General features: G+C 44.8%; 5 protein-coding genes and 1 non-coding gene across 10 annotated transcripts; 3 read left to right on the top strand and 3 right to left on the bottom strand.

Moving 5' to 3' along the window:
• Positions 1–765: 765 nt before the first annotated feature.
• On the bottom strand, positions 766–7,689 carry agbl2 (AGBL carboxypeptidase 2). Of its 2 annotated transcripts, none has more exons than XM_060061202.1 (18): positions 7,308–7,689; positions 7,150–7,207; positions 6,820–6,948; positions 6,516–6,701; positions 6,034–6,141; positions 5,649–5,799; positions 5,226–5,481; positions 3,585–3,995; positions 3,336–3,478; positions 3,074–3,233; positions 2,591–2,717; positions 2,385–2,485; positions 1,971–2,077; positions 1,791–1,857; positions 1,585–1,662; positions 1,361–1,441; positions 1,159–1,266; positions 766–1,007 (listed from the first exon to the last, which is right to left on the bottom strand). In XM_060061202.1, exons 1-18 carry the CDS (start codon positions 7,335–7,337, stop codon positions 795–797), a joined length of 2,514 nt encoding a protein of 837 aa, XP_059917185.1. In that variant the 5' UTR covers positions 7,338–7,689; the 3' UTR covers positions 766–794. The 2 variants fall into 2 exon arrangements, with proteins under 2 accessions (XP_059917185.1, XP_059917184.1); XM_060061201.1 differs by having other exon boundaries at positions 7,054–7,207.
• Positions 4,047–4,118, top strand: trnaa-ugc (transfer RNA alanine (anticodon UGC)). The gene has a single exon. It is a non-coding gene; the product is annotated as a tRNA-Ala (tRNA).
• A 70-nt stretch (positions 7,690–7,759) lies between the features above and the next one.
• On the bottom strand, positions 7,760–15,036 carry fnbp4 (formin binding protein 4). 2 transcript variants are annotated; one of them, XM_060061200.1, is made up of 17 exons: positions 14,876–15,036; positions 14,341–14,424; positions 14,113–14,234; positions 13,718–13,898; positions 13,421–13,568; positions 13,077–13,179; positions 12,629–12,973; positions 12,331–12,523; positions 12,022–12,143; positions 11,819–11,923; positions 11,432–11,565; positions 10,222–10,358; positions 9,813–10,102; positions 9,442–9,559; positions 9,119–9,312; positions 8,825–8,982; positions 7,760–8,454 (listed from the first exon to the last, which is right to left on the bottom strand). In XM_060061200.1, exons 1-17 carry the CDS (start codon positions 14,997–14,999, stop codon positions 8,364–8,366), a joined length of 2,649 nt encoding a protein of 882 aa, XP_059917183.1. In that variant the 5' UTR covers positions 15,000–15,036; the 3' UTR covers positions 7,760–8,363. The 2 variants fall into 2 exon arrangements, with proteins under 2 accessions (XP_059917183.1, XP_059917182.1); XM_060061199.1 differs by having other exon boundaries at positions 14,113–14,237.
• Positions 15,037–15,298: 262 nt separating this feature from the next.
• On the top strand, positions 15,299–16,722 carry LOC132464691 (seipin-like). The gene has a single exon (XM_060061210.1). The coding sequence runs from the start codon at positions 15,443–15,445 to the stop codon at positions 16,580–16,582; it is 1,140 nt and encodes a 379-aa protein (XP_059917193.1). The 5' UTR covers positions 15,299–15,442; the 3' UTR covers positions 16,583–16,722.
• A 168-nt stretch (positions 16,723–16,890) lies between these two features.
• On the bottom strand, positions 16,891–20,290 carry lrrc10 (leucine rich repeat containing 10). The gene is made up of 2 exons (XM_060061215.1): positions 20,059–20,290; positions 16,891–19,815 (listed from the first exon to the last, which is right to left on the bottom strand). Exon 2 carries the CDS (start codon positions 19,690–19,692, stop codon positions 18,877–18,879), a length of 816 nt encoding a protein of 271 aa, XP_059917198.1. The 5' UTR covers positions 19,693–19,815; positions 20,059–20,290; the 3' UTR covers positions 16,891–18,876.
• A 1,083-nt stretch (positions 20,291–21,373) lies between these two features.
• Positions 21,374–27,148, top strand: cnot2 (CCR4-NOT transcription complex, subunit 2). Of its 3 annotated transcripts, none has more exons than XM_060061205.1 (15): positions 21,374–21,505; positions 22,384–22,511; positions 22,612–22,684; positions 23,007–23,154; positions 23,400–23,582; positions 23,759–23,838; positions 23,987–24,112; positions 24,267–24,391; positions 24,525–24,645; positions 24,997–25,153; positions 25,287–25,348; positions 25,723–25,772; positions 25,896–25,996; positions 26,205–26,349; positions 26,517–27,148. In XM_060061205.1, the coding sequence occupies exons 2-15, from the start codon at positions 22,395–22,397 to the stop codon at positions 26,601–26,603; spliced, it is 1,575 nt and encodes a 524-aa protein (XP_059917188.1). In that variant the 5' UTR covers positions 21,374–21,505; positions 22,384–22,394; the 3' UTR covers positions 26,604–27,148. The 3 variants fall into 3 exon arrangements, with proteins under 3 accessions (XP_059917188.1, XP_059917189.1, XP_059917190.1); XM_060061206.1 differs by having other exon boundaries at positions 22,612–22,642; XM_060061207.1 differs by lacking the exon at positions 21,374–21,505 and adding an exon at positions 21,542–21,816.
• The last annotated feature ends 539 nt before the right edge of the window (positions 27,149–27,687 follow it).

Raw genomic sequence — 27,687 nt, forward strand, 5'->3', positions numbered from 1 at the left:
TTTAAATATTGTTTATTAATCATAAAGACCTGTAGGTAGTCGGTGCACGAGGAGCCTGCTGCCTGCCTGAAAGGAGGAAAAGCATCCGTCTGAATTGTACATCCATTTGTCCATGTTCTATTTACGATAAATGGCTTCTCAAAGTCACTTTTCCAAAGTGACAGTGTATTCAGAAGATGCAGGCAATTATGGAGCAGGGAGGGGCTGGGTATTTTGCGGGAGGTTTTACCTCCTGGTAGGTTGTGGCCACGCCTTAAGGAAGGCATGCTGACACTCACTTCGTAGGCCTTTCAGATACAGCGACGACAGCAGGGACCGCTGGTGAGGCTGCCGCTCATCCACGGTGAGGGCTGACCGCGAGGGCAGCATGACACTCAGGTAGAGCAGCTTAGCTGTACACACGTGTCTTTCTCTTTGGCCCTCTGTGTCCAATAAGAACAATGCAAATAATAAGAACAGAAACATCGATTACGTTATTTTTTTACGCATAATATACCAGAACTGAACTAGAATCTTGTTATAAATCTAAAAAGTCAAATCCTTTTTATATTTTGAATCTGTAAATTACTATGCTGAATTAGAAGATTAGGGACTTAAGTGGTACAGTGTGTGGATGTGTTTAAACCCGATAAAAGCCCCACTTTAATCAGATGGAATACAAGCTAACATGTTTACTGTCTACTTTATCCACCTTTCCCTGGCCATTCTTCCATCCTCTCCAGCATTCTATTGCCAACTTCAGATTTTTATAACAGTCTCTTACTCTACGTTATATATATTTAATACTATTTCGATTATTGAATTATTATATTATAACATACACACATTATTACTGATTTCATGTGATGAACCCCCAAACATGAGGCAGTGTTAACCTGCCCTTCATGCCTAGATGAGCCCTCACACTGACCATGGAGCTGGCTACCTGTATGAGGCGGCTCTGTATGACAGATCCTGGTCCTGGGATGCATGTATGAATGTGTCCTCCGAGCCTCCAGACTTTCGTGCTACAAAAAAACAAACTAGATCACTAAGTCGCACATCACAGCAGAGATGAACAGAACAATCATTGAAGTCAATGGTTTCACATTCTCATGTCGTTATTCTCTTTCAAGTATTCCCTATTTTTTGTCCGGTGAAGCACTGAGATAAGCGTACCTTGACTGGCTCTCTGCCCTGCCACAGGGGCACGTGACCGATCTCCCGTGCGTTACTGGATGGCCGTGGAGGGGACACAGACGTGCCAACAGACTTCACAGCAGAACCCTTGAAGAGTCACAGGAAGGAGAGCTTGTGATGTGTGCCTGCGGTTGTTGCTATGGTTCTGTGTCTGTGTATCCTCAGCTAACTCTGATCCCACCTTCTCTTTCCTTTTTTGTGACACCAAAGTCTTCTCCGGGCTCCTTTCCTTCACCATGGCATCAGGAAGTGGAGTTGGCATCTTGAAGTAAACACAATAAAAGACCAATCACCGATCACACTCCTAACAGCGGACCACGGCTGAAGAGGAAGAATGCATGTTTAGAATGCATGTCCGTCTCCTTTAGTTTCTCTCTCAATGTTTCTGACGGCACGCTGCGGTACCTGGGCCCGTGTGTTCTTCACGGCGGTATCCTGTCGCAGTTTGTTCCTCTCTCGGCGGGTCCGCCGGTGTTTCTTAGCCTGTGTAGAGCAGCGGTGGTTGCATGGCGATTACCAAGATGTTTAGCAAACGGAATGACTTCAAGTCAGCCACTGATGATCACACAATGAGGTTGGATGCGTGTATCTATTTATACTTATCTGTGTACCATAGTGCCTTGCTTCAGTAAATGTAGCGGCAGTCCATCCGATTCTGAGCTATCTGAGCCACTGGTGCTGTGGAATCGGATTAACTATTATTTGCATCGAATGTTACATGAAATATAGACGTATATATGACAATGTCTCCTTCTCGGCACATTGCATTCTATGGAGAAATTCATTGTCACCTGGATTCCAGGTCGTAGACAGAGATGATGGCGTTGGAATCTTGGCCTGACCGCTTGCTGGCCCTCTGCCTGAGCAACGATGTCATCTCAGCCAGACACAACGCAGTCTGAACAACAACCACACACACACACACACACACACACACACACACACACACACACACACACACACACACACACACACACACACACACACACACACACACACACACACACACACACACACACTATTAAAACTATTAATGTGTAAGGGCCAGAGACCAATAAAATAAAGTAAACCAATAAAATATAAACATAAAGTTTATACAAGCATGCCTATACTATACTAAATACCTGACAGAGAGAAACTTTAATTTTACTGATGGTTCATACATAGCCGACTGAGCCCGCTCAGCGCTTTTCTCATCAAGTCACCTTGGTTGTATCCGGGTCACAGTAGTCCAGCAGGGTGTCACAAAGGCAGTAGCCAAAAGACTTCAGGTCCTGTGTGGTGAAGTGGGTCCCGCTCCGGCCCCCTAGGGTCCAGACACTTTTTCTTACATTTGCTTTGCAATCGCTCAAAAAAACCCTTAACCTACACAGAGCTTACCAAAGAACCGCGACATGCAGAGATAACTCACCCAGAGTTGAGCCTCCGAAAGTAGACTCCATGGTATAACTGTTTCTGACGCCCAGCCGCCACATGACGACCCGCCCCGTCCCTTCTTTGCTCTTCTGCACCCGGAACTTGCAGCTCCTGAATGAGAACTGAGAGGCACTCAATACATTAATACTGACTGACATCATGATTGCATATATATTTGCATGATTTGTTTTTGCATTATGATGGAGTGAGAAAGACCGAAAGGTATGGGAGATAGAGGGGAGGACATGCAGCAAAGGACCACCGTCGGGAATCGAACCCGGGTCGCTGCGATTAGGACCGTGGCTTGATCGGCACGCGCTCCACCCAGTGAGCCACCGGGGCACGCCACGAGTGTATGTTGACTCCTGATCATGAGGAACTTGAAACCACGGAGCGTCGCACACATGAAGTCTACATATACTAAAGTACTTTTGTGAGCCTTTCAGTGAAAGCCGTGATGGAAAACGCAGAACCTTACCATGTCTTTGGCGTTTTTGCTCATCATTAGTGGGAAGACTCTCTCGTTCAGCTGCAGAGAGGGGTCGTCCCGGTCGCTACAGCCGTACATGAACACGTTGTTTTTACGACTGTGGCCATGGAAGTCACAGTAAAGAACCACGTCCGTCTGCGCGGTCAACCTGTGGACACCATAAGAAGTCTCACCCGACCCACTCGCAAACACTCCCAACGACCGGCGTGTGAGTGAGGCCGCCTGTGGCACACGGGTGTCCTCGCCTCACCTTTTCACCATGTTGCGCGTGTGCCACACCGTGGGGAATGCGTTCTTCAGCATTGTCCTGTAGTTCCTGTTGAGGTCCCTGCCGGCCAGAGAGCAGCGGTAATTCCCGACCACCACGCCGTCGGGGTTAAGCATGGGCACCACCTGCAGTGGCCGGGAGGAGACGGCAACACACTCGGGTCAAAGGGGGCGAAAGAGGGACACGTCTTCCGACGGGAAACAGGGGCGTTTCTACGCTTTCTTCCATCACCTTGAAAACAAACGTGTCCCTGAGCAGACGGGCGTCGTCCGAGTCGCCCAACAGGAAGTCCAGCAAGCCCTCCATCATCCAGGAGCTGTTGGTCTCCCCGGGGTGGACCCGGGCCGTCACCACCACGGCTCTTTTGGCCCTCGTGCCCTCGGGCCCTCGGCACCGCTCCGGGGAAGTGATGGTCAGCACGTGCACGGGGTTCCCGCCCAGACTGTGGCACAGCACGCGGAGCTTGCAGTAGGCGGCGGTTCCGGGGTCGGAGGTGAGGCGGCCCAGGTAGCGCTGCAGGCGGGAGTAGGTGTAGGGGTAGCAGTGGGCCAGGTAGCACGTGTCGGCGTCGTACGGGAACTGGCAGGTCCAGGTGAGCGAGTGCAGGGCGGGGCCCTCGCTGCTGGGGTTCTCCAAGCTTGTCTGACGGGAGAAAGGATGTGTGAAATGTTGTTTTTGTTGGGCTGACAGCAAGGGGATGTAGCTCAGGGGTAGAGCGCATGCTTTGCATGTATGAGGCCCCGGGTTCAATCCCCGGCATCTCCAAGATGTGGATTTAAGACAAACAGGACTTGTCTAGAGCACTTTCTTTTGCATTTAAAAAAACTTTTGATAGACCAATTGATTCCATGAACTTCTCATAGTTTAGCTTTGGCTCTTATATTGAACCTTTTTAAATATATGTTATTATTGTGAACTAAAAAAAAAGTTATTTTATCTTCTCATTGTTGCTGCTGTCCCTCTAAAAATATATATAATTTCGTTTCTGCTTATTCATTTGTTTCCATTTTATGTTTTTACTGCCCTTTCAAGGGCAGTAAAAAAAAAAAATAGACCAGACCAGAGTGTTAGTGGTGTAGCCCTTTGAAACTGTAAATGTGATTCAGGGCTATACAAATAGACTGTACTTAAGGTGAAGGGGCATCTTCAAGTCACAACTCAAAACTCACCTGTTCAAACTCGCACACAACGTCTAACTGATCACTGTTTTGATTGTTTGATTGTTTTGTTTTGTCTTGTTTTTGTTTTATTTATTATATTTACTTATTTATTTATTTATTTTATTTATTTATTTTCCACAATGTCTTGTTTTTTAAAAGATTTATGATGCTCTGTAAGGTGACCTTGGGTGTCTTGAAAGGCGCCTCTAAATTAAATGTATTATTATTATTATTATTATTATTATTATTTTTATTATTATTATCTTGAGCTAAAAAATTAGCAGGCTTACATCAATCCATTTGAGAACAGAACGCTCATCTCAAAATTCCTTGCATTGCACTGAAAGTTTAATAATCGAATGAGCTTAGTTGATGCAGCTGAACAAATGTAACCAATCACCACTATCTACAAATTAGTAATGGATAGCACACTGTGCTTAGCTTCTGGTATAACAAAAGATGAATCACACAATTGAAATCTCTACTTCAGAGGGCTAGAGATTCCCCATTACACTACGGTGTACACTAACAAACCAGCCAAACAGCTGCTCTAAAACGATGAAATAATAAGAAAATAATAGCGTCAGTAATAATGGGAGCAAGATGTGAAGCATACTTAGCAAAAACAGACTTTTAGCATTGGCTAAAACACATGATGCCTCTGTGTCCAAATGAGCATGAGGTGACTTGTGAGCCCAAAGGACCTGCCCACCTGAGGGTAGTGGCGGTAGTACTTGATGTTGGATCCAATGCGATGCCAGCCCATCCCCTGCTCCTCAGCAGCTCTCTGGGAGTACAGCAGAGGTCTCATCCCCTGGGAGTACAGGCTGTGGCCCTTCATCAGGTTCACTATGGTGAAGCGGTAGCTGACCCCGGCCTTCATGCCCCTGACCCTGAAGTAAAACCACTGGGTGTGCTTGCTGGTGTACATGTCTGTGCGCAGAGTGAGCTCATAATTATAGGCACCCCTGTGTGTGGGAGTAGCACAACAATAGGGAGAGAGAGGGGAGAGGGGTAGGGGGAGAACGAGAGAGAAAGAGATTCAATTACCCTAAAGATTTGTTCAATAATTAATGGAGTAAATAGCTATTTAACTGAAACCACACACTAAGAGTTAATGGAAACAAAGACATACACTTGAATGGCCTTCTGCAGGTTTCCACTCTCAAAGCGCGACTCAAACTCGAGGGGCGGATCCTTCAGACACATGGTGCAGGCCCTTCCACTCTTGATTGGGCCACGGCTTCCCCCAACACGAGAGCATGTGAAATACGGCTTCTTAGTGGCTGAGGAAACAATGTGATGGGGGGATAAGGAGGGCAATTACAGACTTCATTAAAAAGTCAGAACTCTGAGCACTGCTATCTACGTTATCCAAAGTGGATTTTGGTCCCGGTGTTGTTGTTGTTACATCTTGAGTCAATAGAAAAGCAGGCTCGCAATATCTGAGTCAAGTTCCTTTTACTTGTAAAGTACAGGATTGTGATTGTGATGTGAGCGTGTTTTGGTCGGGCACTTGCCAAGGTCAATGCAGTACACCAAGATCCCCCCCTCCTCCCCCACTAGGACCGGGGCTAGTTCAAGGCCCGTGGGGTGGTAGAAGGGCTCGGGCTGGGGGGGGTCCCAGTCTGAAACAACACATCCAACAGCAGCACTCTACGAATGATTGGCATTGGATGGATGGTCTTTGTATGGATATAATATGTACATTTATGAATTGGTTAACGAATATTAGACTACTGATGGAACTACAGTTGGTTTACTGGTGGAAAATGGACGGTATAAAAGGCTTTATTAAATCTATTAATTTGTATGATTTCTTTGACTGTTCTACCTGAAGGTAATGAGCTATGTCCAACTTATAATTACTTTGTTAACACCGGAAGGAAATTCAGGCAAAAATAGAACCAATATTGTCATCATATCATAAATAATGCTCTGTTGATGCAAATATATTGTCATATCATAGCAGCGGCCATTGATCAGTAACAGCAACACTAACCGATGTGCTGGATGATGCCATCAATGACCTCACTCTCCATTGGCCAGCGGACCCCCTGAAACGGGTACCCGGAGGAAGGGAAGGAGAACAGGTCCTGAGGCTCTCGGAGTTTGAATTTTGGTCGGCCGTCATCAAAATCAACCAGCAGCTGTCTGGTTCGAAAAGCCTGGCTTATTTGAGCGGACCCTTTATAGAAGTGCAATCTTAATCAGCTTCATCAAAACATAACCCAGCAAAACAAGATTTGTAACATAAATAATATAATAAAACATTATTTTGATATGCATCAAAGAAAACTTCTGACATTGTTTCATCCATAGTGAATCCTGTTTAAAATCTTCTGAGATGGACTGCTTTTTTTCAGGGTTTTCCACAGGGTAATCTCTCCATTGCCTGCTGGCCAACAAACTGCTCTGAGAGCCGTCATCTCTGCCTGAATGAAATACACATAAATGCAATGCTTTTAAATCGCTGACAATACTATATTTCACGTCTTATGATCCCAATTTTAACTATAGAATATATTATTAACCCTTACCCAACCCTATTTTGTATTTCATTGCTTCACGGCTGAGATGTAGAGGTGGATAAACAGCTATGTGTGCCTGTGGATGGTGGAGGTTTCTAAACTCACTGGCAAAGTTTTGAAGACGATGGAAAACAAATCTTTCGTAATCGTCTCCGTTCGTGTTCTAAAAATAGGAATGTAATTAATCACTTGATTGATATAATATTTAAGTCAAGACTAGATAGAATCAAGGACAATGATACATCGTCGGTAAAGTTACTCACCACAATGTATTTCTCCTTCATCATTTCCATGGCGAAGCCTACATTCAACAAGCTTTCGAGTCAAACCATGGTTTCTGGATGTGTTTTACAATTATGTTTATACGAAATACACATTTAACTAAATCTCAAGATAGGAATCCGCCTTGAAAAATAGCACCGGACACAAGGCCCTTCTACACGGCAGCGGACCAAAGCTAGCAAAACAATCTTTTACTAACTATGTTGCTTAGCAACCACATTGAACAGAGATGTTACCGTGGATGTCGGAAAGAATCCGGCTCAATATATAAATTGTATACATTTCCATGTCTGGTTAGTCTTAACAACCAATTCTAATTAAGCTCTTATTGCTTTTTTAACATAAATCAATCAAAGTAATAGGCTTAACTCAAATGACATTTTAAAGAAGTTTAAAAATAAATAATATAATTAGGTTCAAATAAACTGAAACGTGAATTAAAAAATGTGTTTAATAACTTTTTACAACAATGTACAAGTTGGGGGACACCCTCCATCCAAAACATGACTGCCCATTGACTTCCGTTAGAAATAATCTATGTTGAGTAATGAAAACAAATAACTCAATAAAATGGAAAATCCATTCAACAGATTTAGGTGGCCATGTCAATTGTGTGCATATATCACATACTGGATAAAGATAGGTAATTTGGCACATAATTCACTCTTGTTCATCATGCTAAGAGTAGAAAATATCAAAATATAACTGGCCGTCATGGGCAAAAAAAAGAAAGAGATAAGAATCCTTAAAAATATATTTATGTTGAGTTCTGTTACATTAAAAAAAGGACAATTTAGATTGCAAACTGCAGTCTGCAACTCGTATATCATATCGTGTTTTTTGATGCAGAGAAAGAAGAGTAGATGAGTCCCCATCATTAGTCCTATATCTTCAACACGGACATCTTCATCGACCACAACAGTATTCTACATCTTTTATTCAAACTATTAAAAGTATGGACAAAATGTCCCCAACATCTGTGGAGGTCAGGCATGAGAGCGGAGCATTAGCTTGCAGTGTATCCCGGAGACAAAGCTTCACATGCTATTCGTCTTCTTCCTCTTTTTCAGACGTTCCCGCCAGTCTACAGGGAGAGCCTCAAAGTTGGCATTCTTATTTGATTTCCCTCTGAGGAAAGGAGATTCAAATGAACAGTTAGAATATGAACATTAACGAAAAAGCAATAGACCAGATGTCTCCAGAGAGGCTGATTTCCTTCAACAAAATGGCCAAGGAAAACACGACATGGTTTGCATGCATCAAAAGGCTGATTCGGTTTGCCTTCTTTGGAAATATTAACATTGTTAAAGGGTATAATGAGCGACATGAATGTTTTTTCAACTTTATGGAGAATGCAGGTTAATATCGCTCTGAAACCACATACGGTCATAGTACAAATACTATTTTGGCAGATAATCTTTAATCTCGTTCACGGCAATTCATGTTAAAGCTAGAATATGCTCGTGTGCAAGACTCCTGTGGGTGAGTAGCCTCTTACGTCAGCAGCATCTGAGACTTCCACTCCTCGATGGTCCTCTTGTTGAGCTGGTCCCGGTCCTCGTCGCTGGAGCTGCTCTTGTCCTCCTCGTCCAGCTCCTTCTGGATACTCTGCCACTTCTTCACCAGCGACGGCATCTTAGTTTTGGTCTTTTTCGACTGAAAAAAAACCCAAAAAAACGCTGAAGAAATACAATTGAACGATACGACTTGACTGGTGTGTACAATACTGGGCGATGAGTTCCCTTTAAAAACACAGCACAAAAATAAAAGTTAGAACAGTGTCGTAGCGAACCTTGTCCTTTTTCAGCTTCTTGCTCTTGTCCGTCGGCAGGGCCTTGGCGGTGGAGGGCTCGGGGGGGGGCTGGGTTAGGGGGAGAGGGGGCTGGACGGGCGGCGCGGGCGGAGGTGGGGCCACGACTTCAGCGGGGATCGAGGGAGCACCGACCGTGGCCACTCCCCAGTAGGCGTTGGCCGTCATGACAGAAGCTGGAGATGCAGGGGCACGCATTCAATTCAAAACATTTCTGACAGCTGCTCAGAGACTATGCCGTTTAAAACGGCACGCCTGGACAATTTTGCAGTGCTTGAAGGAATATATATATTTTTTTTTTCTACCTGCGCTGACGGTGTTCTGGGTATAGAGAATAGCGCCGCTGCCAATAGTGATGGCCTTGTTCAGATGACCGGCCTTTCGTTTCTGACCTTTCCCAGAGGAAGCCGAAGAATCCAGGGCCTGCGAAAAGACAAAAAACAACAAAAAAAACCGATACATTATTTAAGCCTCCTTCACTTAACATGAGGCTCCAATGACGGCTTTTGAATCATCTCTCTTCATCATTCTCAACTCATTTCTCCATATTTCTAAAATCCCCCAAAGTAAAATTAAATAAAATCATCTAAATTTAAATCCCCACGGATACATAATGGAATGAGGTGAATCTCAGCTCCCTCCGACAGTGGGGGGCGCGTTCCCCTGCGATGCGTACCCTTGCCGGGACGCAGGGTAGCGGTGGCCTCCCGCTGCCGCCGTCCTCCTCCGTCCCGGGAGCCGGCGGCTCGCCGTCGTCCTCGTCGTCCATCTCCATCTCCACCTCCATGATGTCGCCGTCGCTGTCCGGGGGAGGGGGAGGCGGCGGGGGGGAGCCCGGCGGCGGCGGGGGAGGCGGGGGGTAGTCGGCGGGCGGGGGTGGGGTTTCGGGAGGTGGGGGCTGGGGCTGGGCTGGGGGCCAACACGGCGGGGGTGCGGGCGGGGCGGCGGGGGCACAGGCAATAGGTTCTGCAGGGAGGGGATTACAGGGGACAAATGATCACTCACACGCTGTCAACTTTAAAGGCATCACCGACAACAGGCTTCCCCCGTGGTTGAGCTTCTATGGGTCTTTGAGAGGCGCTAACCTGTCTGGGTGGCATTTGTTTCTCCCTGGCTGGATGTCTGTTCATCGCTGGGCTCATCCTGCAGCTCCTCCTTAGTTGGGAAATCCCACCGGGAGACGTTGGTCCGGTCATTCACATAAAAATACCGCCTGTGCTCTCTAGAAGTGGGACAAGAGAGATAGAGAGAGAATACAAGTTTCAATGGTTCGCTCTGTAACTGGCTATGCAGCCTGATGACCCAAGGCAATTCGGGCAGAAAAGCATTCAAGTAGAGACAAAACAGCCACAAGAGGGCCGTGTTGTGTTAAAGGGGTGGTGATATTGACCATTCTTGAGAGCCGAATTAGAAAGCAGGCTGTGGATGTGGACAGTGGAACCCACCTTCTGCTCAAAATCAGATAAATCATAAACAAAATCATCTTTGGTCCTGAAAAGGCTGTTCAAAATAGTAACGACCACAAGTTCACACCGTTGTTGTTGTCCAAAATGTATTCATTTTAGACAACCACTCCCTTCCAAAACACATACACCCAAACACACAGGAAGAGTGCAAAGAGAATTGGATATATTGTTGTCCAAAAATAAAAATAAATAAAGCTGAAAATAAAAGCACATGTTAATCGTATTTCGTTTTTTACACATCAGATTATCTACGTTGTGTTTCAAGAGAATAATGAATGACAGGAAAACATGTAATAAGAGTTGGTCTGACCTGCTGGATCCCGGTCAATGCTCCGTCTTCACCTTTAATTGATGCGTCCCTCCCAGGCGGCTGTGTCATCATTGCATTCAGTAGGGGATGGGGGGTTTGCGGTCCTGTAAAGTTCAAAGTCCTCCCACGCAACCAACCCCCCTACCGTAACCGGACATCTGGCCCATCTTATTCATGTCCTCACAGTAAAGGGCTGGGTAGTCTGTGCTATTGGGAGAGTAGGTCCTCTCTCTGTGATGTTATGTATACAGGAACACAGGCTGGCCAACAGCGGATGCTCCCTTATTATTATTATATACAATAATAACATAAGGCAGGTTCCCGGGATTGCAACCCAGCGGGTTTCTGTCGTGGATTCTGATCCACTCGCAATGGTTCTGCTTCCTTTCCAAGTCATGATAAACAAAGTCTACAACCCCGGCATTGTGGGTGGTGGTAGTGGTGGCGTGATTTTGGTAGTCACACGTAAAGATTGCCGGGGGATGGGGTTTAGAGATGTTAAAGGTAAGGAGCGCGTACCTGTCCCAGTGGCAGGACCAGCCTTTAGGGGTGGCGTTAAGTTCGTAATGTTTTATGTGTTGGGCGGCTTCCTGCAGCCTGCGGCGGAGATAGAGTCCGTTCAGAGCCCCCTCCCTCCAGTCAGCGATCCGCGTCTGAAAAGGGGCAAAAGAGGCAAGAGACGTGTGGCCCAAGGAGGAGAGAAAGGAAGAGAAAGGGGAGTGACAAGGAGAGAGGAGACAAAAGGCAGATGAGTAATGAAAACAAAATGGATACCCTTCAGCGGATTATAATGAACATTTTAAATATTAAACACTGGTGGCATATGGCTCTGAGGAAAGTGCCATGAAAGAGAGATGAGACAATGTAGTATTTATACATTGATAACTTTAGCAATTCAGCCCTTACCTCCGTTTGTAGCAGAAGCAGCTGAAAGTTCGAAATGGCCTTTTTGTTTATCCCCAAAAACTCCATCTTGCTGGTTAAGGTGTTTGCTAGTTCTCCAATCTGAAACTACAAAACATGTTGCAGCATGAGGCAGAGGTTTAGGCAATTGTGCATTAATCAGTATTCATATTGTAGATATTTGCAGAACTTTGAGTTCCCCTTACCCTGAGCTCTGGTGTTTCAACTTCGACATCTTTTGCGGGAATTTTCACAACTGATTTGTCCTCTGCTTTGTCTGCCTCCATTTCCTCTGCTTCTTCAGGCTTCTCGGGGGATTTTAATTGAGCTTCAAGAGACAAAAGAAACGACACATAGTAAGAATAATTGGCAGCAGGAACGCACTTAATATCAAAGTATAAAAAAGTGATTTTCTCTGCCCAACAGTTAAAAAATAAGTTACGATAATTCAAAGCACTTTGCCATGCACGGTTTGTAGACCTACAAAACTTCTGGCTACATCTCTTTGCTCTCACCCGTCTCGACATTCTCCTGTATATCGGAGCTTATGCTGTTAGAGTCTGGGCTGGCTGCGCTGATGAAGGCCGTCTTCCATCTGGACTTCTTCAGAGCAGCCCCTTGCGAGCCCGGGGCCTCCTGGCTGGTCTCCGAACACGGGCTGGAGCCCCCTGCGCTACCGTCGCCTTCCTCCAAAGCCCGCAGCTCCGCCTGAGAAGGGATGGAGGCTCGAGGTAAGTCGAAAGAGACCAAGACGGTGGCCAGTCCAAAGTCAAAATGTAGCGGCTCGTAAACGGTTTCTCCCGCCTTTTTCACCTTTTTCCTCTCGAGCGCGAGCTCCAGCTCCACGGTGTCCTCCTCCGTCTCCTCCTCCGCGTCAGAGCTTTCCTGCGACTGGTTCTTGGAGCGTGGTTCTTTCGGGGCCACGGGAAGGCTTTCAGAGTCCCGCAGAGGGGTGGACGGGGAGCCCGCCGGGCCGCATGCCTCCCCGTCGGAGTCCATCCCGTTCTCCCCCTCCTCAAGGTGGCCCAGCAATCGCTTCCTCCACTTCTCCTCCGCCACCTTCACCTCAGGGGGGATGAGGGCCGCGAGGAGGGAGGCGGCTACACCGTGGCGCTCCTCTTCTTCGCTTGCGACGGCTACGACGCTCTCCATCACCTCCTGCAGCAAGACAAAAGGATCTTATCACTCAATAAATTCTCATTCGTGGCGCCGGTGAACGATAATATGGTGGAATGTTTATATAACCCAAGGGAAAACTTACCTTCACTTTTGCCTCCTTCTTGATAGCTGGGGTGTGGGCAAGAGCAGGTTTTTGTTCAGGATAATACGCTGCTTCCACGGTATCGTTGCCATTGACAGTGGCACTGCAATAAGAGGCGGGACAAAGGACAAGTTCTCAATTGACTATCCCCTCAACATTTCTTTAACTGACCGGTATGTTTAGCCATTTTCTGTTTTGTGTAAAATGGCTTGATATCTTTCAATTATACTGGCGGTTGTTCAGTGTAATTTAATCACTGATCTGGGGTATCGTACTCACTGGGGATGTACTGAGGAATGTGTGCAAGTGTGTCCATTATGATGATTGTAGTGATTGGGACTTGCCTGTTACTGCACTGCAGCAGGCCTTGCACCTGGTTAGCCAGGTAACTAGGTAGTTCCCAGGACACCTCGTTGGTTACAGTACTCCAATAGTAGTAACAGCCAGAGTTGTCGTCCCATACCTCCTGCCAATCTCCCATCTCCACCCCCACTGCAAATAAGGAAAAGGGAGGATGTTTATATACAAAAAATTATTCACAGAAGATTCCGTTGTACACGTCATTTTCCTCAAGCATGTTAAGCAGGCTTAACATGTTTGCTTGTATATGACACTTGTATAATAATCACAGTAAAGGTTACCTCCAGCTAAAGAGTCCTGGGTGTTGTATTGGAAGTCTGCCTCAGTACTTGGCTGCTCCTGCCCCTTTGTGTGCACTCCCTGCTGAACGTTATTTTCAGGTCTGGGAGGGGTGGGGGATGGAACTACAGGATGAGGAGGGGCGTCCTCTGAATTTGGCTGAGTTGTGATTGCATCAATTTCCTTAACAGAAAGAAAGGAAAACAGTGTTATTCCGTCACCTTAATTGTTGTGCCTTGGTGTTTTTTCTGACATAGCTGACCCAATGACACATTGTGGTTATTAATCACTGCCAGAAATATCTGCAACGCCCCTGCAGGATTCCCTGCAATTTTGATAAGATTTTGAAAAGTTAAATTCCTAGAATCAAATAATGTGTCTATTAATACATACATACCGCCATAAAGTTGGCCAATGTGCTGTCAATATCTGCTGACTGGTTATGCTGTACTTTTGTTGTCTGTTGAGAGTCACTTTCTTCTTCGTCGCTGTCCTCATAGGCCCCAAGTAGGGACAACCCTTCTGAGGAAAAACCACAAGTAATGCAATAATTGTCTTGAGCCATTTGTGTTGATCTACGCGAGTATGGAACAAAATCATACTGGCAGACAGGGCGATCACTCACCTGTGGCCTTGATTACGGGCCCCTTCATATTCATGTTTACGTTTCCGTCTCCTATTAATTTGTGCCCATCACTTTCCGACTCGTCTGCAAGAAAGAGTGGCTTTGTTAGGGAATAAGGATGACATTACGGATGTCTATAATGCACTGATTATATGCATTCACATTATTTCCAACTTCTATCGTCTTTACTTGCTTAAATGCTTATGTTAAACAGCCTTTAGCTTCCGCCAGTAGCATAGTTAGCATAGCTACTAGCATTAACACGCTAACGAAAACATTACGAAGTAATTACAAGCAAGCTGCTAGCAAATCATATACTATATGAATCAGGTCGATTGTTAAGCCTAGTCTTGTACTTTTAACACATACCGATTGTACTCTCAAACGATTACGAACACGTGCTCCTAATGTGTCTAGAATTAACTGCTGTAATGATAGCGCTACCTAGTACTGTAACGAAAAGGGCCCTTTCCACACCTTATATACATTCGCATTTCCAAGTAGAAAAAATAATGCAATGAAGTTTGAAATACACCTTCAGATCCGGAGCCTCCTTCTTCCCTCAAATGAGATGTCCCAACGCGAGTACCAGGCGGCGAGAGCTGCAGTATTGTTCTGCGACCGACCGTTCCTCCAGCGATGCGAGATTTCTTTCCCATCCCTTTTTCCCCTGGTGGTTTGGGGAGGAAGCGAACCCGGTCGCGGGGAGGAGATCCACTGCGGCTGCGCGGTTGCGTCACACCAGCACCAGGGTCACGTGACATAAATACATAAACTTCCGGTTCATGTGTATTGTATGCTGTTTGGCTTTTGGGATGCCGCTGAGATGTACTGAACCCAAGTAATTTGTCACGGCATACCGCATGACGCAAGCAATAGGCCATCGGTTTGTGTTGTGAGGTCTGATCGCCTGCAGACACGCCGTTGTGAATATGACTAACTCTTCCATGTTCGTTAAAGGTGGGGAAAAACAAAAAGAAACGTCTTAAGTACCTCCCACCGGCCGATATATAAGACAAGGACGCCCCAGCTAGCAACTGCCAAAAGCCATCAAACCTCTTGTCCATGGGACTACTAGTGACATAGGGTCGATTAAGAAACTATGGGAACCGCGATGGGGCCGGTTCTGATGTGGTTGCAGGATGTGGCAGCTTTCACCCTCCTCAAAGCTCGTCGGACTCTGCTTCAGGCTCTTTTACTGTTGTGTGTAATAGTTTTGCTTCTCTGGGTGTCCATTTTTCTGTATGGAAGCTTCTATTACTCTTACATGCCCACTGTCAGCTTCTCCACTCCGGTCCACTATCAATACAAGACTGACTGTGATCCTTCCGAACCGCTTCTCTGTTCATTCCCGATTGCCAACGTATCCCTTCTGAAGAACGGGAGAGACCAGGTAATGGCTAATGGCCAACCATATAGAGTCTCTTTAGAATTGGAGATGCCCGAGTCTCCAGTAAACGAACAGCTGGGGATGTTCATGGTCAAGATGTCCTGCTACGCAAAGGGAGGAGAGACTGTTTCGTCAGTAGCACGCTCCACAATGCTGCACTATCGCTCTACCGTCCTCCAGATCCTCAGCACATTTTTTTTCTCCCCTATTTTGATGACTGGAATAACTGAGCAAAAGCAACTCGTAGATGTTGAGCTCTTCTCAGACTACAGGACAAATGCATATCTCCCCTGCGTTGGAGCCGTCATTGAGATCCACTCCAAACGAGTACAGATTTACTCTGCTCAACTACGTATCCATGCTTACTTTACCGGAGTACGTTATGTCCTATACAACTTCCCCTTAACTTCTGCATTCCTCGGCGTAGCCACCAACTTTGCTTTCCTGAGTGTCATTGTGCTCTGCAGCTACCTGCAGTTTATCTGGGGCGGCCTTTGGCCTCCAGAGCAAGTAAGAGTTCGGGTGATGACGGGGAACAATGCTCGTTTTCAGCGAAGAGGAGAATCTGCTCGGATGCGCATGAGGAAGGTTTCCACAGGGAAGGAGTTCGAAGAACCCACCGTGATCGGATCTTTGAATGAATCGTCTGATGTACCAGGAACTGACCCGCTACTAGGGACTTCCAGAATGGACCCTTCAGACATGCTGGAGGAGTTGCCTGGGATTGACGAGGAAGACCAAGGCATTCAAGATCCTCCTAATTCTACCGACCCTGAGGTCCTGTTGGAGATGTCACCCGATCCGAGTGAAACAGTTCTGCGACAGAGACCTGGAGCTTCAGTGTCCTCTTAGGCATGGTCTTTGGTGCATGCAGTTACCCATAACGATTCCCCAAACTCCCCATCCTCGTTACACAGATGGACGGTGATGGTGAAAGTATTTGTTTTTTTGTTTGTTCATAAGCTATTTTTTTTTCTTGTTTCTTGTCTATTTAACATTTATCCCCCACCACCAAAACAAGGTTTGTCTATACATTCATTTAAGGCCTCGTTTTGATGTGTCATCGATTTAATTTCATGAGATGTGCTCTACGGGTTCACCATTGATTCAATACTCATGGTTCTTATATTATTTTCATGTCTTCACTTTTGACTTCATCAGATGACAGTCATGCTTAGATTCTGGGGATTAAGATTGCATGCTCGGTAGTTAATTGTCACACCCTCCTTTCTTGGCACCCAAGCAGACTATTGGAATGACTGGATGTATTTGTACTCCCACTATAAAGCATGTACCAACTTGTAACTAACTTCTCTGTCAGCACACACTTAATTGTGGTGCCTCTTCACACACAGTAAACAGATTAATGTGAATATAATTAGAAATGTCATATTATGTCTATCATTGAGTCTTTCATTAGGATTTGAGGCCTTTCCTATAATAGGTATTTGAGGGAATACAGCTATGAGGTATATCATGTGTACTTTTCCCATACCATACAATACCTGTGGTACACTAGGGTATCCGGTATTACTGGTATATTTCTTGAAATGTCAAACCTAAACATGGTGGATGCTTGATAAATGTTTTACCAACTTGATTTCTTTACTTTGCTGTTACAGGGTTAACTTGGCTATGGAAGTTTGGTTTCTTACGCACATATTTTGTTGTCCTTTGTTTGGATGCAGATGGTGAATGTAGGGCAAGGTATTGTTAAGTACAGTAATACAATGTTAAATAACAAAGTAAAATAAGTTTGGGATGTCAGTTTCTGAAGAATGCATAAAGAGCTTTTGTTCATAGATAATAGGTTTTGTTTATTGAAGGATGTGGGGGAAATGGAAAGGCCAAAGACGTTGTTAGGTAGTATATTAACACTGCTATTGTTTTAATCTTCGCTGCAAAATGCGATTGTCAATGTGTGCGCATCTCATAAAAATATAAATGTTTATTCTCTGTTCCATAATAAAAGCATACTAACATAAATCCTTTTACCTTTTCTTTTTTTGACAAGGTGCTAGTTTTCCTATAGCATCAATATGTGGCTAGAATTTCTAGAATTGTTTTTCTCCTATTTACTGCATTACTTTAAAAGCATTACAAAAATTCTGTCTATGTATGTATTTTTGATTTATTTTGGGAAGACCATATCTTCAGGTTAAATGGATGAATTCACATTTTTATTTTCCCATGGCCATTGGAAATATTCATAATCAGCATTTGTCCACAAACAATAATCAACACCTTTTTTGTACAACCTACTTCTTCTACTTGTAACAAATACACTCTTATATTTATAGGTGTAATAATTCAATTGAGCCTTATATCCTTTTACAGAACCTATTAGCAGTTTTATTTAAAGCCATGACTGCAATCTATCAAATCAATTATGCATTGGTCTGAATGAGGAGCAGCATGGAGGAACTCAGCCATCACTTGAATCTAATAAATATATCCCTGTACTTAGCCTTTGTGCTGACATTTGATCACACCAAGAAAAATTTAAATAGAACAAAAATAACTCACGAGTTGAAGTCAATATAATAGATATTTGTTAGATGTGTATACAGGTTTGCATGATATACATTTCATTATATTAGTATACTGAATATATTTTATAATATCTCGGCTGGTCGTGCCTATTGTCTATCCACAATATCAATCATTTCTGTTTCAAATTGACAAATGTAATTTAAGCTATCGTCAGAAAGTGGTGAACATTTAAAAAATGGATCTATAAACAATTAACTAGACACTGCACACTATTAATAGCATAGATGCATTAACATATTTCCTTCAAAAAGCACAGAGACTCCAAAGCCAGACATGTGGCCTGCTACAGCCAGGCAATGTTATGAGTAGTTAGATGGTTAAGTTTTCTGCTCAAGGACATCAAAACAGCATATGTTCTAAGGCTCTACCCACTGAGCTACTGCACTCCCTAATTCCAGGTTTCATTACAAAATAATACCATTATCTTTTCCCATATTCTAAGAGCGCTTGTATTGCTCATGCAGAATAAACTGGCCATTCTCCAAACAGTAATCCACTTTAGCACTTGAGGGGTAGCCTTGAACATGCAGTTCTGAGCGTTGCCAGAGCTGGTGGTCAGGAGTTTCTTCTGCCTTATCAGTGTTCTCTATCCCTCATGTTTGTCCTTCCTCAAGCTCTGCCGTCCTTTCACCCGGTAGTTTAGGGATGTACTCGTCTTCCTCGTCTTCCTCTTCATCTGAATTGTCCGCCCAGCGTCCAACCCTCCTGGCTCCATCGGCGATCACAGGGGCGTTGACGCAGGGGTTGTGGTCATAGATCACAAGCTTCAACCCCTGTAGATGAGACAGACGTGGAAAGTAGCGGATCTTATTCCTGTCCACGTCGACAACAGCTAAAAACTGCATTTCCAGTAGAACTGATGGGAACTCGCTCAGCTGGTTCCCAGCGAGCCATATGCTGCGTAGCTCTCCCAGTCCCCCCAGTTCCGGAGGTAAACTTCGGATCTGGTTATAACCCAGGTGCAACGTTTTGAGATTTGAGAGTTCACAAACCACCTGGGGGAATTGGGTGAAGCAGTTAGTCTCCAGCCACAGAGTGTTAAGCTCCTTAAGGTCTTCCAGTTCTCTTGGGAGTCTATAGAGCCTGTTGTTGCCCAGGTAGAGTATATTCAGGTGGGTTAGCCTGCAAACAACTTCAGGCAGCTCATCAAAACAGTTGAAATCCAGGGCCAGCAGTTGGAGTTTCCTCAGGCTTTGAACTTCAGGGGGCAAGCTGTTCAGGTTGTTGTCACTCAGGTACAACTTTACCAGCTCCCCAAAGACACACACAGGACTAGGGAGCCTCCGTAGCTGTCGGCTGCTCAGGTCCACAGCCCGATCAAATGGCATTTCTTTTAGGTCTCCCACCAAGAAGCGCTGGCATCGCTCTGATGGGATGAAAGCCATGACACTTCGCAATGCATTTCCCATTCTGCTCAATTACATGCTAATGACACATCAGTCACCTCTACATGAGTGTCAACCGAAGTAAATGTTTGAGGCTATTAAAAGGAGTCCGGGAACGCTCTTCCAACACCTCTCTGAAGATATGTTCTTTGGTGGCATGTATAAAAGGAGGAGAACATTGAAATTAGTAAGACCACAACATTGTAATAATAATCAAATCAATCAAATAAACTAAACTGTATCTTTCCCAAATCTGTTACATCAACTCCCACACTGATATGATTTGACTATTGTACTCTAATTACTTTAAAATCTATTTGATGTACTGTAAATTATTAGCTTTAGTTAAAAGGCAATATAGAATAAAAGTTCATCCTCAAAGACACATACCTTTAATGCCTTTCCAACTGCCCATGATTCTCTGCTTCTTCCAAGTAGACCATGTGTTTGTCTAACTCAATGAGCAGAATACGTATTGTATCCCCTTGTTATGTATCCTCTTGGTAGTTATTCTCTTGTGCATTCACCTCACTCCCTATTGCTCCGAGCTTTTCGCTGACTTTCAAGCGATAGCAACCACTGGCAGATTTCTCCTCCCATCTGTGCCTGATGACTCTTTTCCCCCTCCTTACCCATGGCTGAGGTGTGGGAGAGAGAGAGCGACAGGAAGAATGCCGGTTCCAGAGTGCCACTGATAAGCATGAGAGTTGCTCTGCGATTTAAAGAGGAGCGGAGGTCAAGTCCATGCTCTGCATCCATGACACTGATCTGGGACCCATAAGTAGACCACAAAAAAAAACATGTGTGCATGACCCGTTGCAGGGGGGTCAGGAGAAGTGTAGGCTATAAGGGCATGTTTTCAGTGTCTCTTGTAGAAGTGATGAGGTGTAATAGTGGATGTATAGCACAAGGGAAGGCCTGTGTGTTTTCTCAGCACCATATTGTGATGCTGTTTGAGAAATGCACATGGAGCCTATAGTTGGATTCAAACAGGAAATTAAAGTAAACACAATATGAAGCTTTATTAATCATGTGAGGCAAATACAGGTTAATTTAACTGGAAATAATCTTATTCGCCTCTGCTATCTCATAATCATTTGGGCTATTTTCTAACAAGAGAACACTGGGCAGGATTTTATTTTCCTTATCTTTAAGGGGACCAGCTACCCCATCTCATCTCACTTCTATTAACACACTTTTTTTTTTTAGAACTTGTCCTTCTGCTTATCTACTTTCACATTTGGGCCTCTGGCAGGCAATAAGAAAGCTATGAACACAGCAAATATTATGCTTCAACGTTTTATATAGCATTGTCTTTGTAAAGAGTAGACCTATTCATCTATTAATAACACTACAAACTAATGGATAATGTTAGTGTTATTTTCACATGTGCCTTTAGTAGTAATAGTAATGGTAGTAATATATTCTAATTTAATTGGAATATGTTTTGCATGCATGAATTTTACATTAAATCACACTGAAATTGTACAACGATTTACTTTATTAAATAAATTCTATGATATTATTGCAATTGTGAGTGAGAGAGAATAACACGATTCGACTGTTCGAATATGGAAGGGATAACATCGGGGAATTTTGCGTTTTGTTAACAAATAAAACGCTAAACATGATATCACAAAGCAAATTAGCTTTGTGACGGTTTATTTAAATTTTTTTGACATAGAGCCAGAGAGACGCACACAAATGTTACAGACTGCGCTAACTCGGTGTACGGAAATGGGCAGCAGGTTCTAAGGTCAGAGGGTAAAGGCTATTCTCTGGATTGAGAATACACACAGCCATCTTGGATCAAAAGAAGAGAAGGGAAATTGATGCGGTGAGGATGTTCGTTTTTTCACCAGGATTTCATTGTTTAGAGAACATTAAACGATATAGAGTGGAATATTCGTCTTGGTTACCCCCCCGTATCCGTCCATTCGTGATTTTTGCGAATTGATGAATTGAGCAGCCGACTGTTTGCTGCATCTGTTTAGTCTGGTGCTCGCTGCAAACCAAGCGTAAATGGAGACAAGAAAACGGCAGCTGGCCGTGGATAAATGAAGGCTATGCAGGCCTAGATTAATCTATGATGTTGAAAAGGCTGCTACTGGCTAAATGTTGGTGTTTCTATTTACACGATTGTAAATGGTACGGTGTGTTTTTGAACACTACGCTGAGTAAAATGAGCATTTGTTGGTTAGCGTTGGTGTTAGTCCGCTTGCTAATTGACGTTAGCTATGCTAACGCGGAGCGACTGCACAACAACTAGCATTAGCTGCACTGTGTGCTAAACAGAGTTAGCTCGTTAGTTTGGGAAATTGCATCGTTAAATGGTTATTGCATTAAAATCGTTTACTTTTTAAAGTACTGTAAATGAACTGTGAAAACGGACAGAATAATGCTTTTGGAATAGCACCGCAACTATAAAACCCATTATATAATGAACATAGGTCTCTGTCATCAATGGACCCTTACAATTTACATTTTTTTAGTACATTGTTAACGCACCAAAACGGTCGGGGTCTTTGTTTACCTTTTGTAAAGATGTATTGTTAGGTTGAAAGTATCAAAAATATCCGCTCGACCGAAGTTCATTATCTATGAAGATAATGGGAGTTTTGAACCTTTATTCTGTACGTTAAACAACGTTGGTACTAATTCTGTAGTTAAAGCTGTAACAGCCCCTGACTCAAGCAGGTTTTTCCTTTCATGCAGGTGACGAAGGCATGTTCGGTTCTAGAAAGAAGTTTGTAGAGTTTGTCGAGGTAGTCGATAACGACTTTCCCGATGAAAGCATGTACTACAACCAGCCGTCGATGTTCCCACATCGGACGGACAAGGATGTAAGTTTGGGCATCATTGCCTCTGCATTGCTTTTCACTGTTGTACTCATTTGTTTACTTTAGAGTGACCAGTACTTTCATAATATTGTATTTGTTTCAGATGCTGTCGTCTCCTTCGCCATCATCATCAGGTCAACTGTCACAGCTTGGTGCCAGTTTGTATGGTCCACAAAGTGAGCTTGCAAAGCTTAAGTTGTTAAAAAGTAACAGGATAATTGTCATCGCAACAGCGTCACCTCAGCAGAGGAAGCGGTATTGTGGTTATGTTGCGATGAGAAACTGGCACATTGCTTGAATCAAAACAAAAAAATACTGCAACCGGGACATGTTGCCGGTAGATTCGTTGGGCCATACTTACGGCTGATCTAACTTAACCAAACAACAGCTCAACCCCGGGCCATCATTCATAGCAAAAATGTCAAACTTTAGACAATTGAACTATTATAACGGTTTCCATTTCCCCCTTTCTTTCTCTTTCTCTTTCTCTCTGTTTAGGCGCCCTCGGGTTCTCGATAAGGGGAATGGGTAACAACACGCCTCAGTTAAATCGCAATTTATCGCAGGGCTCCCAGCTACCAAGTCACATTACGCCCACAACGGGGGTACCCTCCATGTCCCTCCATACCCCACCATCACCAAGCAGGTGCGTGACCACTGCAGGTGTTTTGCACCCATTTCCTTGTTCTAAAGTTGCGTCTCCGTCTCCATGTTTGTGGGTGAAATGGGCATGATAGAAGTCTGACGATAACTTCCCATCTGCCATCCTTGAACACGTGAATTCAGACACCTCCATACAGCTTGGAGATTGTGTTGTTGTTTTTTGTTTCTTTGATGCACACAAAGGCGGCCAGACGCACCTGTTCAGACGTGCCTCTATCCCTTCCACAGGGGGACTTTGCCGATGAACTCGAGGAACATGCTGAACCACGCCCAGGTGGGGCAGGGCATCGGTATGACGGGTAGGACCAACAGCATGGGCAGCTCAGGGCTGGGCAGCCCCAACCGCAGCTCCCCGAGCATCATCTGTATGCCCAAACAGCAACCAGCACGCCAGCCCTTCACCATAAACAGGTACGTTGGGCCCGACCCGGCTGTGTGGATGAAAGTCATGCGGAAATGGAGTTATGGAGCTTGGTTTATTATGGGGGACGGGGGGGTATGTTTGTTTGGCAGTGTACTGTCGCTCAACAGCTGCAATTGGTTGCATAGTAGTTTGAGATTCTCTTCTTTTTTTTGTGTGACTACAGCATGTCAGGGTTTGGAATGAATCGCAATCAAGCTTTTGGGATGAACAACTCTTTATCAAGCAACATCTTCAACGGCACAGGTTTGTATGTTTTGGAATTGAGTGCGCCCAGTCAAAAGTCACTTTTTTGTTTTTCCACCACTGTGGACATAATATATTGGTTATCTAATAATCGCATGACGGCGATAAGTGAACGTGTGTAATACAAGTCTGCCTCTTCTATTTGCAGACGGGAGTGAAAATGTAACCGGATTGGATCTGTCCGACTTCCCCGCGCTGGCAGACAGGAGTCGAAGAGAAGGTAGCGGAAACCCCACACCACTGCTCAACCCGCTGGCTGGAAGGGCTCCCTATGGTGAGGCCACCGGCCGGCCAGAGCCGCCTCTATGGCCACGCAACCACCGTTAACATGTGAAACCTGTACTCCAGCCAGATGGCCAACTGCTGCTCCGGCCGAAACAAAATGTAACTCCGGCCTCCCACTTTCCCTCCGTTTTTTTCTTCAAAAGTTGGCATGGTGACAAAACCATCCACTGAACAGACACAGGACTTCTCCATCCACAACGAGGACTTCCCCGCGCTACCAGGGCCCAACTACAAGGACCCCACGTTGAGCAACGATGATAACAAAACTGTGAGTGGGGCCCGCAAGTAGAAGCCCTGCATTCTCGGAGCACTGGGGGGGTGTATCTAGTGTGTTTGCACCTCTACATCCTATATTCTAATATTCATAAGTTTGTAACTAACTGTAATTGCTTCTCCCACAGAACTTGAACTCTACAGGAAAGAGCACATCCAATGCAGATGGGCCCAAGTTTCCCGGAGACAAGACGGGCTCGGCACAGAACAACAACAATCAGAAGAAGGGCATCCAGGTGCTGCCGGATGGTGAGTCCTCTCTCTGCAGACTCAGACGCTCCCATTGCATGGCCATATCATGTGGATAATGCTGGAGATGTGTATCCCGTGTACTGGTAGTACGTCATATAGTTAAATGTTTCCTACAGTAGTGGTCAAGTAATTGAGCGAGCAGCAGCGTAATAGTGAATATTTTTATGATTAAACATTGTAATGTTTAATCATTTTAGGTAATTTTCACCCACAAGCAAATTGGTGCATTCAGGAAGTATACAAATATAGTCCTATACCCTTCAATTCGGCCGTGAAAGGCTGTTTTGTTAAGGTGTGTGTGTGTGTGTGCCCTTGTGCTAAACGTTTGCATAATACAAAAAACTCTAGGCCGGGTGACGAACATTCCCTCAGGGATGGTGACGGACCAGTTTGGGATGATTGGACTGCTGACGTTTATTCGGGCGGCAGAGACGGATCCCGGAATGGTCCATCTTGCGCTGGGAAGCGACCTCACAACACTGGGACTCAACCTCAACTCACCAGAGTAAGACTGCAGCATCAGCCCAATATTGACTGCATCTCAGCACATTGGGTTCCCTTTTGCGGCTCATCGGCAACTAGTTTCTTTTTAGTACTTGTGTCTGATTGTTTGTGTTGCAATCCTGTTTCTTCGCCAGAAACCTGTACCCCAAGTTTGCATCGCCCTGGGCTTCAGCACCTTGTCGACCCCAAGACATCGGTATGACCTTTAACCCATTAGATCCACACCTGATTGCACCCAATCCCCATTGGAACAGGTCAGATTGAGCCAAAGTCTCAAGCACTTCTTGGTTTGCAGACTAGTTCAACCCTCCTTGTTTATGTGCCTCGTCTCCGGAGGCCTCTTAAAGACTGCAGAGCACTACAGGGCCACTCTTCAGCCTCTGCTGGCATCACGATACATAGTTAAATAGCCGCCGCTTGTTGCCGAAATGTTTGCCGGCCCTTTGACCGGGTTTAGTACGGGGCTCAGTTTCAATATCTCAGGATAAAAGCCTTGCTGTGGTGTGGCAGCATATTGTGTAATCATGTCACGGTCACCTCAATGTGTGCGCGTCTGTTTTCTTCCTTCAGATTTCCATGTTCCATCGGAGTACTTAACCAATATTCACATAAGGGACAAGGTAAACAGACACGCCATGGACTAAACAAATAGTTCAGAAAATGGAGACGTCTATGTAAATACAGACCAATATCTGAATCCCATACCATATGAACTGATCATATTTGTATTTTATTTTGGCAAGTTGGCTTCAATTAAGTTGGCCCGATACGGTGAAGACCTGCTGTTCTATCTGTACTACATGAATGGTGGAGATCTGCTACAGCTTCTGGCAGCAGTGGAGCTGTGAGTACCACGTCTTTTTGCATTCGTTCTTTCAAATCAAACCTGAAGACTACTTTTGACTTCTGGGTCCTCAATAGATTTGTAATACCAAAGTTAAAGGGTGGGACTTTCAATCGATTTGTGGGAGGGATGTCTTTTCAAGTCCAGCGGTTCTCTAGATACGGATGGGTGACCAGCTCCTTCTCCTCCAACCCCCCCCCCCTTTCAGGTTTAATCGTGACTGGCGGTACCACAAAGAAGAGCGGGTTTGGATCACGAGGGCGCCCGGCATGGAGCCCACACTAAAGACCAACACCTACGAGAGGGGAACCTATTACTTCTTTGATTGTCTTAACTGGAGGAAAGTAGCCAAGGTAACAGGACCGCTCCTCCTCCCTCACACGGGGCTCTCCCGCTCGGTTTCCTCCTCTGTTCACACTGCGACACCATGCTCATACCCGGCCTCTTTAGAACCGCTGACGCTGCAGAGCAGACGTGACCAAGCGGCGTCGTATCACATATCTGTTTCCTCTGTTTCAAGGAATTTCATCTGGAGTACGACAAGCTGGAAGAGAGGCCTCTGGTGCCGACAACATTCAACTACAACCCAGCCCAGCAGGCCTTCTAAGGCCCCGACCAGTACCAGTTACAGCTGTTCCTGCACACCACCCTGTCCTTGGTTTTTATTCCTCGAGGATTCGGCTAATTGACTTTGGGATTTGGGGAGGGGGGAGGGGGGGGGGGGGAGGGAGGGAGGGGGAGGGAGTGGTTGCCACCATGGAAGAGCGGAGCAGAATTGCCCTGCCGTTCCAAAATTACATGCTGCCCAAAACACCAACACTTCTGTTCTGTTTTTAGTACCTTTTCTTCTTTTTTTCTTTTTTTTTTTTTTTTTCCTCCTGTTTATTTTGTTTTGTTTTTGAGCAGGGTCTGTTATGTTTACATCTCTGGAGCCTTTTGTTGCCCCAAGGCAAGAGGACTGACAGTGTGGCATACTTAACAGAGACAGAACAAGGGTGATGCCTCAGACTTTCCAGCAAGTGTTAAGGACAGATAAAAAGGCGAGGACGGTATCGTTACCAAAGTGCCATCCTCTGAAGTAAAGTAAAAGGGTGAACAAAATGCAATGTTTATTGTTGCACTATATTTAGTAATAAAAGAACACAAAATCGGTTTGTGCTTTTTCATGTAATAACACTCCCACTTCCTTTTTCGGGGGGGCAAAAACAACCATTTTATCCACATACATCCCTGGTCATTTTCTCCAAACCTTCCTGCCGAAATTTTCCTCAAGAACAACTCCTCAAATATGGATTTTCTCTAGTCTGTCTCTCGAGCTGTCTGACCCCCTTTTGCCTCTCTGTTGTTTGTGTGTTGACTATACCATGGACACATTAGGGACTGTGAGTTTTCATAGGCCAACCAGTCCTCTGAGGTTAACTACCAAGCGTCGTTTTACAGCAAGCAAAACATTTTCCAGTCTTTGTCACAATTTTGTAATAAATGTGTACATTTATTTTTAGTTTCTTGGCATCACATGAATGAGTATATGGATGTACGAATGTGTATATATGATTGCTATATATATATATGTATGTATATATATATGACATCTATTTTGGAAAAAAAATTGCCCAGCCTTGTACCTCGTTTTTATGAGGAGAGCATGGATGCAATATGTGGATATAACAGGACATTTCTGGATCTGCTGG

Source organism: Gadus macrocephalus, chromosome 9 (assembly GCF_031168955.1).
Source record: "Gadus macrocephalus chromosome 9, ASM3116895v1".
Classification (NCBI taxonomy): Eukaryota; Metazoa; Chordata; class Actinopteri; order Gadiformes; family Gadidae; genus Gadus; species Gadus macrocephalus.

Excerpts from the sequence above, each read along its gene's own strand:
- agbl2 (XM_060061201.1), bottom strand. The coding sequence starts at position 7,337 with ATGGAAATGATGAAGGAGAAATACATTGTG. Across the intron at positions 2,718-3,073 it reads GCAAAAACGCCAAAGACATG|TTCTCATTCAGGAGCTGCAA; the intron begins GTAAGGTTCTGC and ends AGTGCCTCTCAG. Across the intron at positions 1,008-1,158 it reads AGGGCAGAGAGCCAGTCAAG|CACGAAAGTCTGGAGGCTCG; the intron begins GTACGCTTATCT and ends GTTTTTTTGTAG.
- fnbp4 (XM_060061199.1), bottom strand. The coding sequence starts at position 14,999 with ATGGGAAAGAAATCTCGCATCGCTGGAGGAACGGTCGGTCGCAGAACA. Across the intron at positions 13,569-13,717 it reads CCAGGACTCTTTAGCTGGAG|TGGGGGTGGAGATGGGAGAT; the intron begins GTAACCTTTACT and ends CCTTATTTGCAG. Across the intron at positions 11,566-11,818 it reads TGCTTCTGCTACAAACGGAG|ACGCGGATCGCTGACTGGAG; the intron begins GTAAGGGCTGAA and ends GCCCCTTTTCAG.
- LOC132464691 (XM_060061210.1), top strand. The coding sequence starts at position 15,443 with ATGGGAACCGCGATGGGGCCGGTTCTGATGTGGTTGCAGGATGTGGCA.
- lrrc10 (XM_060061215.1), bottom strand. The coding sequence starts at position 19,692 with ATGGGAAATGCATTGCGAAGTGTCATGGCTTTCATCCCATCAGAGCGA.
- cnot2 (XM_060061205.1), top strand. The coding sequence starts at position 22,395 with ATGTTCGGTTCTAGAAAGAAGTTTGTAGAGTTTGTCGAGGTAGTCGAT. Across the intron at positions 24,646-24,996 it reads CATCCAGGTGCTGCCGGATG|GCCGGGTGACGAACATTCCC; the intron begins GTGAGTCCTCTC and ends AAAAAACTCTAG. Across the intron at positions 25,154-25,286 it reads CTCAACCTCAACTCACCAGA|AAACCTGTACCCCAAGTTTG; the intron begins GTAAGACTGCAG and ends TTTCTTCGCCAG.